Genomic DNA, 20,142 nt, shown 5'->3' with positions numbered 1-20,142 from the left:
GGAGTACAGGGGTATGTCAGAGGGATGGCAGTCGGAGAGGGAATGTGACACCCTGGGGCACAACCTTGATGAAACAACACGAAAATCCCCACGCTTGCCCACCAACAACCATCCAGTACCGCCGTCACGAATCCCCCCTAGAGAAATCGGATGAGCGAGATATGCAGCAGGCTCACCCCCCCACCAGCGGACTCTCTCCAAAAACAAAGGGATGCTACCCAGTCACACATAACAGCCACAGGCTCTCTAAGTCCTGTTGACACAAATAGATGCAGCATCCCTGTACCCACGCTTCTGCCTTATTTCCGATTATGTTTTTTCTTGCCATGTTTTTCTTTTATACATTGTGTACTCCTGGGGTAGGGCACTGAGGGGGTGCGCAGATTCTGGTGGTTATAATAATGCTGAACCTACCTGGTCCACACTTAAACTAACAGGTTTCTATGAAGATTAGATGTATAGTTTTAAAGTTATAGTACATGTGTAAAAAGTATATTTTTCCTGCCTGTGATAATTACATTAACCCATTGTGTGCAGTAAGGATTTTGTGTGTAATTGATGGGAGTGTTTGTACCGTATACTACGTGTTTTATTGGTTGTTCTGAAAAACCCTGTGGGTGGTCCTATGTAGGGAAAACCTGCATAAAAGAAAGCCCTTTGCTGCTGATTAGAACAGTTCTTCTTGACCCTCAACACGTAGTCTTGTCTCGTGATTGGAGGGTACAGCTACACTCACACTGGGGCTTGCTATGCTTTGCATACTCCCCTGAGCTTTAATCACTTAGCTCTTTTAAGAGCTTGTTCCTGATACGCTCTCCTGGAGGAGAGGTCTTCCCCACACGCTCCTGGAGTACAGAAGCTGATCCAGGATGGACAGAAGACGGCGAGACTCCAGTTAAGCTACGGCGGTTGTGGAGTCTGCGGTGGTTGTGGTGTCCAGTGCGGTGCTTGTGGTCCTCGGCACAGGCTTGGAAGCGTCAATCAACGGAAGGTACTCGGTCGGAGTACGGGGAGTTCCGTTACAGATGCTTAAGAACACAAATACGATAACGGAAAGAAATAGAATATTACAGCAACAACCTGATCTGTCCATATTGCACATCAACCTTGCCCATCTTGTAAATAGCACTGTCCACATCATAACTCCGGTGCATGAAGTCGGGGTAATGTTGTTTATGTTCCACTTATGTTGCATGGTAGCTTTAGTGGCAGTGCCCTGGGTTGCTGAAAATCTTAGGTCCTGGGTGAAAATAGGAGATTAAGTCGTAGCCAAAACTGGGAACTATATTGATTTTATAGGGAAAAAACATATTTGCTTTCAAATTATAGCGTGACTTAATATTTTAGTAATTTAAATTTCCTGATCTCATCTTATATTTTGGCACTAGATAATATTGTAGGTATATATTACATTCCTGCTGGCTATTCTGTCTATGTATCTTCAATTTCTAGCATTAAACAAATTGCATTTTTAATTTTACAGTTTTTGATTTTATCCAGTAAGAATAAATACCAAAAGCTTATGCCAGCTGGAAAACATCTTTGAGGTCTGTTGTTATTTCTGAAAAGCATATGGTTTCAGATTAGTTATTTTTGAATTACTAAATCTCCCACATGGCCTTGTTTTACATGTGAGATAGTTGGCCATGTTTTACTTAAAAATTTACAGTTTTACTCCTGCAGGAAAAAAGAAAACAATGCATGATTTTAAGTCAAAATATTAACTTTTATTGAGCATATATGTCACGGAGACATATCAAGTAATTTATTTGGAATGAAAGTGGACCCATCTCCAAAAAAAAAAAAAAAGACAGTCTTTAAACAAACCCAAATAAACAACAAGTGTGTGTGTTCTTTTACTTCTTTTGATTACTGGGCCCCCTTGTAAATCTAACAGCACCGGGACACTTACCTCGGTGCAGCCCAATCCTGCATGTAGCTTGATAAACAGTGTTCAAATGATTCTGCAATTCGCCAATGACCACAATCCACCAGTCCACTGTTTCACTATGAGAATCTTTCATTTCAGTGGGGAAGCTTGTGGTAGCAGTGATACTTTTAGTAAATAATAAAGTACAACTAAAGCCACCCAGAACACTTAGTCTCAATGAATTATTCTGGGTGCATTTGTCCGTTTAGTACTGGGGTAGTCAACCTTTTCATACTTACTGCCCACTTTTGTGTCTTGGCTGATGGTAAAATTTTCTTACCGCCAACCAGTGTAGTATGTGTGAGAGAGGTGCTGTGTGTGTGTGAATGGGGCAGTGTGTGTGCGAGGGGGCCATCGAACCCCACTGGGCGTTTTTCTGCAGAACCCACCACGGGATCAGGTTGACTACCCATGGTTTAGTAGAAACTGCATTGCAGAATTAAATATTCATGACAGCCAGTAGTGGTTCTTCTGCTGTGAGAATTGAGTCAACATTTTTTGTCCTAATGCTCCCATGTAACTACATGTGTGTCTCTTCTATTGTGTGTGTGTGTGATTATAGGGGCTGTAGGGAGTGTTTGTATATAGGGGCTGCAGAGTGTATATGAGAATTGCGTGAGTATGTTTTTTTTTTTTCACTTTCACATGTATCATATTTATTGTTATTGATGTGTTATACAAATAATTTATTTTTTTATATATACAATCTACATAAGAATTTTACGTGCGTCTCACAGGATTCGATAGAATCATTCATCCAGGTATTTTTGTACAATAATCCTTACAAGCAATATAATCTTCCAAAGTTTCATAGAAGCAAGTATAGAACTAGGAGTGGTGTACCGATAAGAAAGAAAAGTTTAGGAGAAAAGTGGTGTGAATAGTGGATAATATGCCTTAGGATCCACAATATAAAGTGTGGGGGTTGAATGAAGTTATCACTCCGAAGACCAGTCGCCCCGTACATCTGAAAAACATCTCAGGTTTCCCGAGAGCTTAACCCCTTAAGGACACATGACATGTGTGACATGTCATGATTCCCTTTTATTCCAGAAGTTTGGTCCTTAAGGGGTTAAAGGACATTTCCTCATATCTCCTGGTGGTGAGAGATGGATGGGATTTCCTCCCCTCCCCCCCACATCCCTTGCTGTTATGATATGTAATGCCAAAGCTTTTCTTGCCCCTGTACATGGCACTCATTAAATATTTACATATTAAGAAGACTCTGGTGTTTGTGGGAGAGTAAGTGGTTGCTTCTTTAATTTTTGACTGTATATCTTTCGAAAACTGGCCTCCATGTTCATGTGAGTAATCGTACTTGTTAAGCGTTGAGGCATAAAATTACAAGCACATGATCAACTTTCTATTAGTTTCACTGTGTTCCAGGCACCTAGAGATTTGTTGTGCATTGAGTGTGTTTATTAGGAGATGATTCTAATACCTAGAATTTATATAGCGCCTTTCTCCCAGTGGTACTCAAAGCACTTTTCAGGGAACACTGAATAATAATAGATGTTATTTACCCAATTGATGGTACTCATTTTATCAACCTCAGAAGGATGAAGGGCTGAGAACCTGTGACCTTGTATTTTTTTAACAGGCTCTGTAGTCAAGGAATTTACCAACTGAGCTACCTCACCGGCCAATATAGTGACTGTGTATAATGGGTGTATTATGGGGGAGTTGAGTACGTACATGTGGGTGCACTGTGTGTATGGGGGCTATAGTGTGTGTAAGGGGTGTAGTGAGTATAGAGTGTACGCTGTGTGTGTATAAAGGTGTTATGTGTGTGTGTGTATATGGGGTGAAATAGATCCTTTATTAATAATAATTTTATAACTTTTAAAAAAGAATGTATCCCCCCACCTTCAACCTGCTTTTATCTTACAGGGATGGGGACATGCCGATCCATTGGTGTTGTCTAGTGGACTACCTATGCAGTCTGCACCTCTGCTCGATGCCCACCTTGAGGATCTTGCGGACTCCGGCACTTATAGCGTCTTAGCGTTGCGGTGGTAACCTGCAGCAACACTCTGATTGTCCAGAGCTCGGGAGGCTGATCCCATTGTTGTAGATGGAGGCAGTGTGGCTTCTTCCCCTGCAAGAGTTTACTTTTGTAGTGCGTGAGATCTTTGATCTCCCCACCATCCGGTGAAGGGACAAATATTTCTCTTGGGCCAGTGCACGGGCAGTATTGTGCAGCATACTTCCCTGTAGGACACGGCTCATGGTCATCGCAGCCCACCAGGCGTTTGCCCAAAGGCCAGTCTGGGACTGGGCTTGAATAAAAATCATGCCTTAATTCCTATGTCCTTGCATCATCAGCTTACTGCAATCAATAGGTGAACAAGCAAACTAAAGCTGTCACCTAAAAACTATTTTTAAATATTCCTTTTCATCAATTTTTGAAACAAAGTAGTTTTTTTTGTTAAATGAAGTATATGTAAAAATAAAATGAGAAAAACTCATCCCTATCTTTAGTATATGACCGGATCCTTTCGCCTTTAACATACACATTGGGTCAGACAGTGTTTGAGACCAACAGTTAGTCTATTTGGTCTTCACAGCGTCTGTGCAGGGAAGTGGTTTTGTAACAAAAAAAAACTTTATTTAACCCCTTAAGGACACATGACATGTGTGACATGTCATGATTCCCTTTTATTCTAGAAGTTTGGTCCTTAAGGGGTTAAGCAGCAGATAATTTAAATCCTGCAAGTTTTGAGGTAGTGCCTCCATGAATTAGATGTGTTGTTCCAGCACATCCCACAGATGAAATCTGGAGAATTTGGAATCCAAGGCAATACCTTGAACTCTTTGTCATGTTCCTCATAATTCCTGAATAAGTTTCGCCATCAGGGAACACCATTGTCATGAAGGGGTGTACATGGTCTGTCACAATCTTTAGGCAGGTGCTATGTGTCAAAGTAATATCCACATGGACACCAGGAGCAAGGTTTCCCAGCAAAACTTTGCCCAGATCTTAGCACTGCCTCCGCCAGCCTGCCTTCTTCTCTTCCCCAGGTAAACAACGCACTCACACACCAGGCCATCCACCTAATCAAAAAGAAAATGTGATTTATTCATTAGACCAAGCAGCCTTCTTCCATTGCTCCATGATCCATTTCTGATGCTCCTCTCCCCATTGAAGGTGTTTTGCATTTGTGTAGCAGTATAATTGACAAAACTTGCCAATGGGCGGAGCTTAAAGCAAGGTTCTGTTTTAGTTCACAATCATTTTACCCAGAATCCATCAGTAAAATGTGTCCCACAGAACAGCAAACAGCTGACTTCATGGGCAGAGGAGAACAAAATGGCTGCACCCAGGTATTGAGGTCCGGCACAAGGAAGAAAAGACAATAAAAGAATAAATATTAGGGGCGGGATGACGGAAGGCACGTGAAGACGTGCACGCTCACGCCGTGAGGGGAGGAAGCGGCCTCATGGAGGGGAAAAAGCCGAGCGCCTAACGGGATCCCGAGAGTGAGGGAGAGCGGAGAGAACGGCGGACACAACACAGCACCGTAGGATTATCAGCTCCGTTTGTATCAGCTCCGTTTGCTCCGTTTGTATTGTATGCTGGCTCTGCATGTGTACCACAAGCTGGCTCAGCTCGGGCACGGAATACGGAGCGGCAGAGGCGGACGCGGGTCAGAAGAAAGTGGGAGCTAGAAACGCTGAAAAATCGTTATTGGTGAGGCAACAGCCGATAGCTGAATGAAGATCTGATTGCGAATTCTATGCAGTCTTTTTCGTGTAGGACACCAAGCAACCATAACGGTCAGTAACTTTACTCATATAAGTACTCTGATTTATATATGGTTCATGGTGACCAAAAGTAAAATAGGCAAAGAAAGTTACATATTAAAAAAAAAAAAAAAAAAAAGTAAATTAAATCTGAGGTGGACAAGTGAGCGGGAAGAGGAGAGAGGGAACACAGAGGAAGGAGGAAAGAAAGGGGTAAGAGGAAAACATGGCGTCAAAAAAACGCAAGAAAATAAAATGATATTAAAATCGGACAAAAAAGGACAAAAAAATGGAAAAAGACTATCTAACAGTCAAGAAAGCACAGATAACTCTGTTCTAGAGCTTTCTCTCTCAGCAGCCACGGTCCCAATCAAAATACCATCAGAAAAAGAGACGGTCTCCCTCTCAGAACTAAAGGCTTGCTTGGAAGAGGTTTCAAATGATATAAAGAAGGAGCTTAAGGAGAAATTCGCAGATATTAAGACAGACCTTGCTATGCTGGATAATAGAATTCAAAAAATGGAAAATATAGAAGAATCGAGAGAATTTCAAATGAAAGAGCTGAAAGACTCACACAATAAGACATTAATAAAACTCAAAGAAATGGAAGATAAGGTCTGTGTAATAGAAGACAGATCAAGAAGAGCTAACTTGAGAGTTAGAAATATCCCTGAAGAAATTGCGGACAATCAACTAAGGGATTTTTTAGGAGAGTTCCTAGAACATCTAGGAATACAGAAGACACAACAAGATTCACAGATCATCAGAGCTCATAGACTGTCCCAAAAGAAACAGGGTCAGAAATACCCTAGAGATGTTATTATTGCGTTCCAGTCATACGAACTAAGAACTCAGATATTCTTCACTGCAAAAAACACATCTATAGCGGAAGAAAAATTTAAATCTCTGAAAGTCCTAAACGATCTGTCAGCTACCACAAGGACAAGAAGATTAGCGTTTGGCCCTATCTTTCCTGCTCTGAGAAAACATAACTTGAAGTTTAGATGGAACCCACAATCAACCTTGTTTATTCTCTTTAAGGACACATGGACACCTTTTGGCACATTTGAACAAGCAGCAGAATGGTTAAACACTAACGATTTAGCATAAAGACTTTTTTTTTTTTTTTTTCCTCCCTATGGGAAATAGGTTTTTTACAAACTTAACTGCACTCATGCTTAAAGTAGAGGTTAAAATATACTTTTGTAAAAGGTTAAAAAAAAGGTTTCTGTGCGCAGATAGATTGTCACTAAGCTCAAACACGGGGAAAATTTTTTCGTTAAAATAAGGATTCGAAAACCACAACAGTTGGAAAGAGGGGGAAAAGGAGATGACAATAGAAGTAATCTATAGGGATAATGGGATTCTTGATATTATGTTTTATTTTATTTTATTTATTTATTTTTTTTTTTTTATTTTTTTTTTCTTAACACTACACAGTATCAGAGATGAAGGGTAGCAACCAGAAAACAATGGAGTGTAAATAATGGATATGGAAGTAACTACGCTATAGTAAGTCACTAAAGGAACAAGGAGACACTGCACATGGTTTAAGAATTCATAAGGTCACAAATTAAAGATGAGAAATAATATAGAATTTCAACAGGGAAATGCACTATCTCACTAGATATGAGAGTCTGAAGATAATTTTTTTTTTTTTTTTGTACACTTTACATAGTGATATGAAATATGAAATAGAGGGAATTAAATGTAAAGGAAAGGGAAATGAGGAAAAGCTCAAATGCACAATTGACACTCAAGTATACAAAGGGGCTATACACTAATGGACGGTTATATATATATATATATGCAAACAAGGTGTACTTTTTTTTTTTTTTTTCTTTTTCCCTTACGAATAACAGGATTCTCACAAATTAAAATTAAAAGATAAGAGCCAGCTCACTTCTAAATCAGAGGATAAAATATATTAGAGTAAAAGGCTAAAAAAAATTCTCAGTGCACAAGTATATTGTCACAAAGCTGGAACTTGGGTAACTCCATGTTAAAAAAATAGAGAGAAAAAAAGAAAATCATAAAGCTGGGAAAGAGGGGAAACGAGATAATAGTGGAAGTAAAATAGAGGAAAAGAAAATGTGATCCTTTAAATTCTGTCTTCTGAATGTATAAAAATGGTGTTTATAGAAATATGAGATGTAAGGGAAAATTTAATATATGAAAATGAACAAATACTAATAAGCATGAAACAGTTAAGACTGGTGATATGGAAAGTTATAAAAGAAAAAAAAAGAAAAATATAACACAAAATAGGGGATATATTTATAAGTAATGAGTATGTACATAATGTTTTTTTTTTTTTTTTCTCTGTTTTCTCCTCTCACCCTCTCTCTCGTTCTCCACAAAGAGAGATTATGAAGAAACTAATTGAGGCGATTTGGAGCAGTCCCCACTAAGGGAAGCTGCGTTCCCCCCTTAGGGTCCCTGAAAGGTACCCAGACCTTGGATTACAAGAGGTTATCCAAGAGTAGGTTTTAGGATGAAAGATTATGTTGTGAGTGTATGTCTGAAGTATGTAACACGGAAATGGGTTTTGCTCTCAGTATGGTTAACAAGAAGAAAGGGATATGGTTAGATTGATCACTATTAACGCGCAAGGTTTAAACTCTCATGTGAAAAGAGGGTTTTTATATGATACTTTGATTAGAGAGAACATCAAGGTGGGATTCGTCCAAGAAACTCACTGGCTACTCAATGACAAACGGCTATGGCACTACAAAAAGTTCCCTCTTCTCTACGCGGCCTCCCTATTGGGGAAGAAAAAATGTGGTGTAGCAATTATTTTTTCGAAAGAGGTGAACTTTGAGTGCCAATATCAGTTTTTAGACCCTGAGGGAAGATTCATTATTCTGGTCGGGCTGTTAAATGGGACAATATACACATTGGCAAACGTGTATTTGCCAAATATACGTCTAACTAAGTTGCTGACAAATATTTTAAAGATAATAGAACAGGTGAAAAAAGGGAAACTGATAATAGCAGGAGATTTTAATTGCATACTGGATCCTATAATGGATAAGCAGCTGGGCCCCAATCAACTAATGGATAAAAAGTTAATAAAACAAGCTGCAGAAATGAATAGAGTGCTCAAAAAATATGAGGTATATGATTGCTGGAGGCTAGTCCACCCAAATGACAAAGAGGTAACTCATCGATCTATTCCTCATAAATCAGCAGCAAGAATCGATATGATTATGGGAGATATTAACCTCTCTAAGGCCATACATTCAATAACAATTAAAAAAAATACCTGGTCTGATCATGATTTAGTAATCGCTGATGTACTAGATGTGATTAATAAGTGTCCACCAATATGGAGACTGGATGAAAAGCTATTAGAAAAAAAGACGAATATAGAACATATAGCTAAACTTATGGACTTATTTTTTAGAGAAAACTCAATGGAGGAAATATCTAAAGAATGCTTATGGTGCTCTTTTAAAACAGTTATAAGAGGCTACTGGATAAAGCTAGCCAGCCAGCAAAAAAATAGCAATCCTAAATTATCAGACCTCTACATCGAGTTCTATAACCTATCTAGTTTAAACAAGAACAGCATATCTATGGAAAGAACAGAAAAAATTAAGATTTGTCAAAATAAAATAAATAAACAGATTGAGGATAGAATACAACGGAATCTAAAGAAACTACAAATTAAATTTTACTATAAGAACAATAAAGTAGATACCATGTTAACAAATAGATTGAAAAAACAAAACGTGGAAAGGAAAATCTCTAAATTAATTGAGAATTGTAAAAATATTATAAATCCTGAAGATATTGCAGAGACGTTTAAAGGTTTCTATGAAAAACTATATAACCTAAAATTAAACCCACCATCTAAAGCTCTGGAAAGATACTTTTCAAATATAAAGCTGCCAAAAATTTCGCTGGAACAAAGAAATGAACTAAATAAGACCTTCACCACGATAGAAGTAGAACGGGTAATAAATAAGCTGGTAAACAAAAAAGCCCCAGGGCCGGATGGATATTCCAACCAGTTCTATAAAACTTTTAAAACACAGATCATCCCTGTTCTAACAGATACATTCAATGAAATCTCTATAAAAGGACATGCATCGACGGATTTCTTAAGAGCGCATATTAGCCCAATTTTAAAGCCAGATAAACCCACAACAGATATCGTCAACTATCGTCCAATATTGCTTATAAACGTAGACGTTAAACTATACTCGGCTATATTGGCGGATAGGTTACAAAGGGTGCTTCCATCTATTATCAATATAGACCAGATAGGTTTCGTGAAAGGGAGACACTCAAGTAACAATACCCGGAGAATATTAGAGATACTAGATTGGGCAAAGTCAACGGACACGCCCCTGCTAACCCTGTCGGTTGATGCTGAGAAAGCCTTCGACAGGGTTGGCTGGGACTTTCTAAAGAGAACTATGACGCATTTCGGTTTTGAAGGCTGGTTCATGGGAGCAATGGGAGCACTCTATTCGAATCCATCGGCTAGAATAGTGGGAAGAGACATTCGATCAGAATGGTTTAAGATACAAAATGGAACCCGACAGGGTTGTCCGCTCTCCCCTTTATTATATGTTTTATCCATTGAACCTCTAGCCTGCAAAATAAGACAAAACCCATTAATAAAAGGAGTATGTATTCCCAAGGACGATTTAAAAATATGTCTATATGCAGACGACATACTATTGACCATCACTGAACCCAAAATATCCTTACCCACACTAATGCTAGAGTTTGAACAGTATAGTGAAGTGTCGAACTATAAACTAAATATAAGCAAAACAATGTCTTTAGCAGTAAATATAAAAGAGGACAAGCTACAAAATTTAAGACAGACATATGCGTTCAATTGGGTAGTTAAAGAAATCTCATACCTGGGCATTTGGCTGACAGCCGATGTGTCCCACATAATGTAAAATAACTTTTTAAAAATGCTGAAAGAAACAAACAAACTTTTAAAAGACTGGAGATCAATTGAGATATCATGGTGGGGAAGGATCAATACAATCAAAGCTTATATTGTTCCAAAATGGATATACCTATTTCGCATGATCCCCCTCAAAATACCAGTGTACTGGCTGAACATGATACAAAGCAGCTTTACAAACTTTATCTGGAGAGGTAAAAAACCCAGAATAAAAGCTACTACGCTAGCCAAAAAAGCCCAGTCTGGGGGGATGAGCTATCCCTTGATATCTCAAACATATCAAGCAATTATGACGACACACGCTTCCAATCTACAAATTGTAGATATCAAGGACCAGGCGTGGTACAAACTAGAAACACATAGGGAGGGGATAGATAATCTAGAAATACTGCTATGGAATAATATCGGAAAAAAGAAAAACTTTCCAAATCTGAGATCCACGATTCTCTCTCAGACACTGAGCGAATGGTATAGACTAAAAAGAAAGCTGGGGTTTAACAACAAGATACCAGACACTGTATCCCTTAAAACATTAGAACTCATAATGCCAGATATGAACTTGATAAACTGGCATAAAAAGAAAAATATTCAAATTAAAGACCTATATGTAGATAAGCATCTAAAAGAGTATGTGGAAATATCTGACATGCTATCTCTACCTCCTAGAGAATTATTTAATTATTTTCGAGTTAAAAGCTTTTTGAAAGAATATGTATTAATCATAGATGGCGATACGGGTACTCTGATTGAGAAGGTCCTCTCAATCGAATCTGCTAAAAACAAATACTATCCAACAATGGAACTACTAAAAGATATAGATGGACCAGATATTCCTACAGCTTTTAAAAAATGGGAAAGAGATTTGGGTATAGAGATTCAATATAAACAATGGTGTCACGCTTATTCAAGAGTAAAAAAATTCATACACTGTTTAAATATATTAGAAAATTTCATCAAAGTAAGCCATAGATGGTATATGGTCCCAAGTAGACTCAATAAAATGTCCCAGAGTAATCCCCCCAATTGCTGGAGATGCTTCCACATGGATGGCTCTATGATGCACATCTGGTGGAACTGTCCCAGATTAAGATCCTTGTGGGACCTCTCATTCAAACTAATATGCAAGGTGGGAGACACTTGCCTGAGTAATAAACCTGAAATAGCATTATTACATTTGTATGGAACGAAATTAGACAAAAAAGTAGAGATTATGGTAATTCATAGCCTTTTGGCGACTAAATTATTGATTGCTAGAGCGTGGAAACAAACATTAGTACCAAACATGCAACAATTGAAAAACCAAATAATTTCACAAATGGAGATGGAAATGGGTGGGATCTCACCAAACTTGCATTTTAAAAATAAAACTAAGGATCTCTATCTGAGTCTTATCACGGATATTAAAAGAGCCATAGTTAATTAAAAAAGGGAAAGAGAGGAAAATTTGAGAGAAGGATAAAGGAGGCGGGATGATGTGCCCGTAAAGAGTGAACCTGAGCGTATAAACTACCTTTTTCTATATGTATGTATAAGACATATGAGGAAACCCAAATCCCACATGAATGCATGGTATGAATGTTATAGATGTAAGAGTAATAGTGAGAGTGTAAGTGCAAGAGCAGGAGGGGATACAAAGACCCAATAAGAATGTTACAAGGCTGAGGCATTCTAGAGTCTATCAGCGTAATAAAGGATAATAATTTCTGAACATCTATTACTGAACAAACGTAGCTATCTGATAGACTTAGCTTAGCCTGGAAAATTATGGTAATACTGTATGGGGATATAGGGCCTAATAACTATTGGCTAAAAACGTTAAACCTCAGTAAAGATGTATGAGACGTATTCCACAACAACTGCTGTTTGTTTGTTTGTAAACGGTTCCATGGATGAACCTATACATGTCTATTTGTATTTATTGTATTAAAAAAAAAATCTTTTTCAATAAAAATTAAATTTAAAAAAAAAAAATAATAAATATTAATATAGGGAATTGGCAAGGGAGGGATTATAATTATTAAGAGTCAGGGGGCATAAGGAAATTAAAAGTTAAATAAAATTACAGGGCTGCTTTATTTACCACTCTGTACCCAGCATTGTGTGCTCGTGTAATTGCCAGAATCTCCTTTGTGCCACAGACCGTGTTACTTGCTGTAACTGATCTCCAAGCTTTACATAGATTTGATAGACAGAGACTTGGAAGTAAGTAAAATGGCTAGAAATAATGTTTTAAAATGTATCATCCTTTCCATTATGCACTGGGTATACCAAACAACTTATCAGATACATTCCCGATAATTTCTTCTGTTATCTAAAGTTGACTGCTACATTTTTTTATTCAAATTCATACTCTACAGCACGAATGTCAAACTCAAAAGCTAACTGTGGCTAAATAAACAAGGCTTACGTTTATGTGGGCCAAAAAGAAAAAAGATTTCGACCTAGACCAACACAAACTAAAATTACTTTATCACCATACATTCATTTATCATCATACATCATTCTCACAATATGTAATTGTGACGAAACGCCTTTTGTCACCGGATTTTTAGCTGACAAGCTGCCCTTTTCCTCTGGCTGTTGGAGGAGCCTGATTGCCAGCCTCCTGTCTCATGACTATGGCCCTGGGAGATTTGGCCCTTTAAAAACATTATTTGGGCTAATGGATTTATATTGTGCTGCTGCTGGCCCTTTAAGAACTGCATTGTGGCTTATGGACTTGTATTGGACCATGCTGGCCCTTTAAGAACCATCTGGGGACATATTGAGACTTTGTGTGACAATGCCCCTCTAAGACGGTGTCCCCAGACTTAGTTAAAATATTTTGTTCCTGGCTATTTTCCACTTGGTTCAGTAAATGGGGCTTACTGAACCAAGTACCACACAGTGTTCGGGCAATTTACCTCCCAGGCTGTGAGGTTACTGCAGGTTAATTGCCGACCGCTGGGTGGCCGCAGTTTGTGCAATAGAACACGTGGCGGCGGCCATCTTTGTTCATTCGAACGAGGTCAGAGGTATGTGTAGCCAAATCCATGGAACTAAAATTGGCTACACATTTCCACGAACACCGCTGACCCTTACCTTCTTCTACACTGAACTTTCAGCTGCAGAGACTAAGTCCCGTTCGAAGATTCGAACGCACGTTCGAATGCGACTTAGTCGTTTCTCTGCATAAAATTGACCGGCCGCACAGGCCAAATCTATGGGCAGGAAAATGTGCTTGCGGTCGGTCATAAAGGACTTTGTCTGATTTTTGGTTATGTTCAGGGATCAAGTCCTGGGGAAAAAAGTGTGGGAACTCACCCAAGATCCACCCTCCTCCCCAAAAAGAAAATACACTTGTATGCATATATAAACGCGTGCACACACACACTGACAGGTGCACACAGACATACACTCACACACACATACACTCAGACACTCACAGACGCACACACATACTCAGACACTCACACAGTGGTGTATTTTAATTGTGTGCTGCCCTAGGCATGACTAAACCTGAGCACCCCCTGATCTAAATTTACCACCCCTTCCTGTCAAGGGCACACCTCTTCCTGATTAAGAACACACCCCTTCCTCTTTCGACTCCACCTTTTCCTGCTCCTTTTAAAGAAATACTATAGTGCCAGGAAAACAAAGCTGTTTTCCTGGCTCTATAATTCCCTATAGTGCCCCCTCCCTTGTGTCCTCCCCTCCCCCACTCAGTAACCCAAAGGGTATTTAGCAGATGCTGGGTGTCCTCATGCACAGTGCAAGGACGTCCAGCATCAGTTAGGCGACCTTTAGTCACCTAACCACCCAAAAGTCCCTCTAGTGGCTGCCTTGTAGACAGCCACTAGGGGTGGAGTTACCGCTCAAGGTAATTATTGCAGTTTCTGAGAAACTGCAATAATTACAGTTGCAGGTTTAAGGGGACTGTGACATGCACCCAGACCATTTCAATGAGCTGAAGTTGTCTGGGTGCCTATAGTGTCCCTCTAAGCACACTCTCTGACAGACACACACACATGCACTGACACACACTGGCAGATACACACTGACTGTAACACACGCACTTAATGACAAACACACAGACGTCACTGATTTATCACACACACATATGCACTGACACACACTCATTCACTGACAGAGAGACACACACAAACACACTGACAGACACACACTAATAGTCATACACACACTAAATGATAAACAGACTCACTGATTTGACAGAAACTCACAAACATACACATGCATACACTAACAGAAGCACAGACACACAAACATACACATGCATACGCTAACAGAAGCACATACACTCATACACACAAACGTACATATGCTAACAGATATAAATACACTCATACACACACACATACACTAACATACATACACTCATACACTAACAGACATACCTACACTCATACACACACACTGACACAAACATACACATATACTAACAGACACACACAATAACAGACATACACTAACATACATACAGACATACACGCACACATACATACACTAACAGACATACACACACACGCACTTACAGACATATTAATATTATTAGAATTAACATTTCCCATCCACCCACTCTCCCTACCTTTTGGGAAAGCTGGCATGAATGGGTCCCTGGGTTGCAGTGGGGCTGCAGTGAGGCTGGCGGCTGTTCTAATCAGATGCGGCGAGGGAGCTATTATCTCTCTGCTCCCTCACGGGCTGTCTACTGATGCCGGGAGCCGGAATATTACGTCATATTACGGCTCCCGGCGTCAGCAAACAGCGTGCAAGAGAACAGAGCTGGGAGAACATAGCTCCCTTGCTGCGTCTGATAGGTAGACAGGTGCCCGTGGGGGGGTTCATCAGGTGGCCCCCCCATGACAGGGTTAACACGGGGGTCATTTGGGAGCGACATTTTATGCCTCTCCCTGGTTAGTGCCTGCAGGAGGAATGGCGTTGCTGCTGTTGTGAAAAAAGTGCAGGAACGCCGTTCCCATGCGTTCCTGCAGGACTCGAGCCCTGGTTATGTTTATATTTAAAGTATGCTGATTGTGAATATGTATGTTTTATGTGAATATGGTGCATATTTGTAAAGTTACAGTGTATGTATAAAAAGTGTATTTTTCCTGCCTGTGATAAATTACATTAACCCATTGTGTTCAGTAATTATATCACAGGCAGAGGGGAGGGATTGTATGTTTGTGCTCGGTGTGTTTTACGTTTTTCCTGTATATGATTGGTTGTACTGTGTCCCACCCTGTGGGATGTCCCCTTGCATGGGGACTTGCACAAAAGCCAGTGTGTGGTCATTAAAAGTTCAGATCATCTTGGACCTTCATGAAGTTTCGGCTCATGTTTGGGGGGTTGGAGAACTACACTCTGGGGATTGCTATAATCACTATACTCCCCAGGGTATAATCACTAAGCTCTGCTAAGAGCTTGTTTTTGTTCCTGCTGTCTGGAATTTGGAGAGGTCCACCTACTGGAAGCTGGACCCTGGTCTTGGGTCCAAGGGTGGGTGGAGACGGCGAGACCCCAACCAAGCTGCGGCGGTTCGTGGGGTATTCAGTGGTTATGGTGTCAGGCAAAGTGCTTGGAGTCCTCGGAAAGCACTAGGAGCATCCATCAGCGGAAGGTACCCGGTCGGGGTGCCAGCGGTTCCGTTACAGTAATCCTGGATACATATATATCATTCACTCAAAAGCTTCATTTGAAGTTACTTACTATCTTAGTAGTAATGCCACTGTCTGCTCCACTCGCTCACTCAGTCCCTCTGCAAACTGCAGTCTCAGTCAGGTAGGTAGCCACACTGTCCGCTCCGCTTGCTCCCAAGTCCCTCTGCAATCTCCAGGCAAGGTAAGGTGTGGCTGCACACTCCACTCCGCTAGCTTCTATGCCCCTTTCATCCACGTCTCCAACTCCCCCCTATCCATCCATGTCTTTCTGTCCTCTTCTATCCATATCTCTCTGCCCCCCCTTTCCATCCATATCTCCCATCCCCTTCCATCCATATCTGCCATGTCTCCCTTTCCCTTCTTCTATCTATGTGTCCCTCCCTTCCATATTTCTCCCACGTCTCCCTCCCCCTGCCATCCATGTCTCTCCCCCCATGTCTCCCTCCCAACCCATTCCATGTCTGCCTGTCTCTCAACCCATTCCATCCATGCTTTCCCCATTCCATTCATATCTCTCCCCACTTTCCATTCATATTTCCCTCCCCTCTTCCATTTATAACCCCCCTTCCATTCATAGCTCCCTCCCCCTTCCATTCATAGCTCCCTTCCCCCCTTCCATTCATCGCTTCCCCCCTTCCATTCATAGCTTCCTCCCTCTTCCATTAATAGCTCCCTTACCCCCTTTCATTTATATATCCCCCAATCCATGTCTCCCTTCCTACCTCTTCCATTCATTCATTCTCCTATAGATAGATGGCATGCGTGTTGAGTCAGACTGAGAGCCGGGTAGTCACGTGACACCCAGCGCTCCGAACCCTGCTCTAGACTATAATATAATCTTCTTAGTAGACTGAAGGACCTGGGTGGTGTTGGGTTCTTCCTTATTTGCAATTAAATTTTGAGAATTGCCTCCAAGCAACTCTTGCAACGTCCCAGCTTGTCTGGCCTGGATAGAATTTATAATTTTGACATGTTGACTCCATTAGGTCCAAAACCAAAATTATAAGTACATCTTAACTTGTCATATCTCAATTCTTCCCTCTCAATTTATGAACACTGCTCTCCCTGCAAACCCTGCTTAGATTGACATTTGCAATCATTTTAAAGGAACACTATAGGGTCAGGAACAAAAACACGTATTCTTGACCCTATAGTGTTAAACACACCATTTAGGTGGCTTTCCCCCTGAGCCACGCTAAAAAGAATGAAAACTCCTCTTATTTCCAGTGCCACATGGGTCCGCCAGAGCTGGTCCTGCCCCCGATCCACCTCCTTGATGACATCATGAGAATAGCCTTTTTTTTAGCTAATTGGATTGGCTAAAATCATCAAGGAGGCGGGATGGGGCGGGGCCAAACACAGTTTTGAATCAATGCATCTCTTTGAGGAAACTTCAGCGTCCCCATGCATAGCGTGGAGGTGCTGAACGGCAGTGCTGCTTACTATGCAGCACTGAGCCAGGAAGCATCTCCAGTGGCCATCTGAGGAGTGGCTTGGAGGTGTCCCTAGGGACAATGTAAATGTTTGCATGAAAATGCCTACAGGTAAAGATTATATTCACCAGAACAACTACATTAAGCTGTAGTTGTTCTGGTGACTATAGTGTCCCTTTAAGGTCTTAAGTAGCTGTTTGTTTTCTTATTACACAACAGTTTCTCTTACAGGGTTATTCACTAAAATGAGAATTCAAATAGAATTTTAAATTTAAGGCCAGAGTAAGCAAACTGAATGTCACCATAACCACTACAGCTTAATGTAGTGGTTCTAATGTCTATAACCTGTCCCTGCAGGCATTTCAATGTAAACAGAGCCTTTTCAGAGAAAATGTAGTGTTTACATTACTGCCTAGAAACACCAATAGTGACTACCACTCAGACGACTACTAGAGGTGCCTCCTAATACAGTGCTGCACAGTGTCTCCACTCTCTGCATGGAGGCACTGAACACTCCCCAGAGATGCATTGATGGCGACACCCACATGGTGGTAAAGAAAACATAAGTTAAGAACATTTTATTTACACAGAGAAGGGGACCGGGGAGCATATGCATTCCTGCACTATAGTGTCAGGAATACGTTTGTATTCCTGATACTATAGTGTTCCTTTAAATTTGAAATACTTCTTGAATTCTCAAATTAGTCGATAACCCTGTTAGTCTAAACTGAATATTAGTGCTTCGTTCGTTTACACTAGTATTATTTATTTTTTACCTCTAAAAACTAGTAAATAAAAAAAATAAATTTCGAATGGTTGTCCTGAATCATAGAGAAGCATTGATTTCTTTGTGACCACTTTTTTTGTTAAATTGTAGAAATTGGTTGGCATTTTCTTTTAAAAATTAGTGTTCCATGATAGTATAGGAAATTGCACATTAGCTGCAACCATTTTGTGATGTAAATTCCCATCCACTTTTAATAAACTATTTTCTTTTCTGCAGTCTTCATGCTTCAAGCTTTGAAACCTCTGACTCAAGACCAGTGTCAGGAACGCGGCTGAGCCCTTTACCTCATGTGAGTAACATGTCGTGTGTGTGTGTGTGTATATGTATATGTATGTGTATATATATATATATATATATATATATATATATATATATATATATATACTGGCTATGTTTTTCAGGTGGTTTATAACTGGTCTGTGGAACATAATGGGGCCTACATTCAAATCCTGCTCCTATAACAATTGATAATGTTTGTGACTTTCAGCTTTTTGCAGCAGTTCTCCATGAAATTTCAATCCAAATTCCACAATGTTTATTTTCTCCCAACAACACTAAAGCCTGAAAACGTTAGCAATTTAAAACTATGCCTGGGGAGGGCAGAGTGGGTGCATTGAGCTTGCTACTGAATATGAACAGATGCATCTTCTTGAAGCTCATGAGAAATCCATATATTTTTGTCAATTATCCCTAAAATTACCCACCATCTCGGGGAGGGACATACTGCAAACTTCCCAAGGGGTCTCCTGGCTCAAACGGATGTCGTTTCTTCACACCTGAAGCCAAGAAAAGTGAAACGCAGGCCGTTTGCCTACTACAACCTACTCTGGCCAAAATTGAAGTGCTCCTAGGCGGATCCTCAACAGCAGACTTCCACTGCACAACTGATCCTAATCCACCTAAGCTACAGGGTGGTACACCCACCATGGGGCGCCAATCGCAGAGACCGTCTGTGGGCACCTAGTCAGAGACAAGAGACATCTGAACGATGCTGCATCGTTTACCACAACCCAAGATGGCGCATGCAGAAGGCCCGAAGGCCTCTGCCCCACGCAGCCTTGAGGAAATGGTGGAAGGGCTAGAACTTGCCACATAGCAAGACATCCAGAAATTCCTGCAGGACATTAAGCAAATGCTGGCAGCTGACATAGCTGTGGTCAAGGAGGATGTCAAGGCGGTAACTGACAGAGTTCACGCCTCTGAGGAAGACATCTTGGAATTGCGTGGCAGTCTGTCTACCTGCAGGACTCTCTTAGGAGAGTTGAACCCTCTCAAAACAACCTGACTACACGCACGTCCACAATGAAGGATCGATGCAGGTGACATCATATCAACGTAAGGGGCGTACCTGACGAGTTCTCCACCTGAGGAGTTGCCACACTACCTGAGGTGCTTAATGACCACTATTTTACCCCAACACTTGGCCAGGAAATTGACCATAGATGGGTCCTATAGATTACCGCATCCCCCGAAAGCACCTCCTAATGTCACCCGAGACGTCATAGTCCGGTGCTCCTCTCTTCAAGATAAGGGACATATTATGACCGCTGTCTATAAAACACCTTACCTATTCGAGAATTCACAGCTCACGTTTTATCAAGACCTCAGAAGGTCCACACTGCAATGGCGTAGATCTCTTAGTCTTGTAACTGGTCGAT

At 40.5% G+C, this 20,142-nt stretch overlaps 1 protein-coding gene across 1 annotated transcript in view; it reads left to right on the top strand.

Annotated features, from left to right (window-relative positions):
• ARMC2 (armadillo repeat containing 2) overlaps nt 1–20,142 on the top strand; it is a 183,759-nt gene that overhangs the window by 38,021 nt on the left and 125,596 nt on the right. The window contains exon 3 of the mRNA XM_063443529.1: nt 18,701–18,773. Coding sequence (XP_063299599.1) covers nt 18,701–18,773 — 73 coding nt within the window. The remainder of the gene's footprint in view (nt 1–18,700; nt 18,774–20,142) is intronic.

This window comes from Pelobates fuscus, chromosome 2 (genome assembly GCF_036172605.1).
Source record: "Pelobates fuscus isolate aPelFus1 chromosome 2, aPelFus1.pri, whole genome shotgun sequence".
NCBI classification, from domain to species: domain Eukaryota; kingdom Metazoa; phylum Chordata; class Amphibia; order Anura; family Pelobatidae; genus Pelobates; species Pelobates fuscus.
This window is presented reverse-complemented; position numbering and strand designations above follow the sequence as displayed.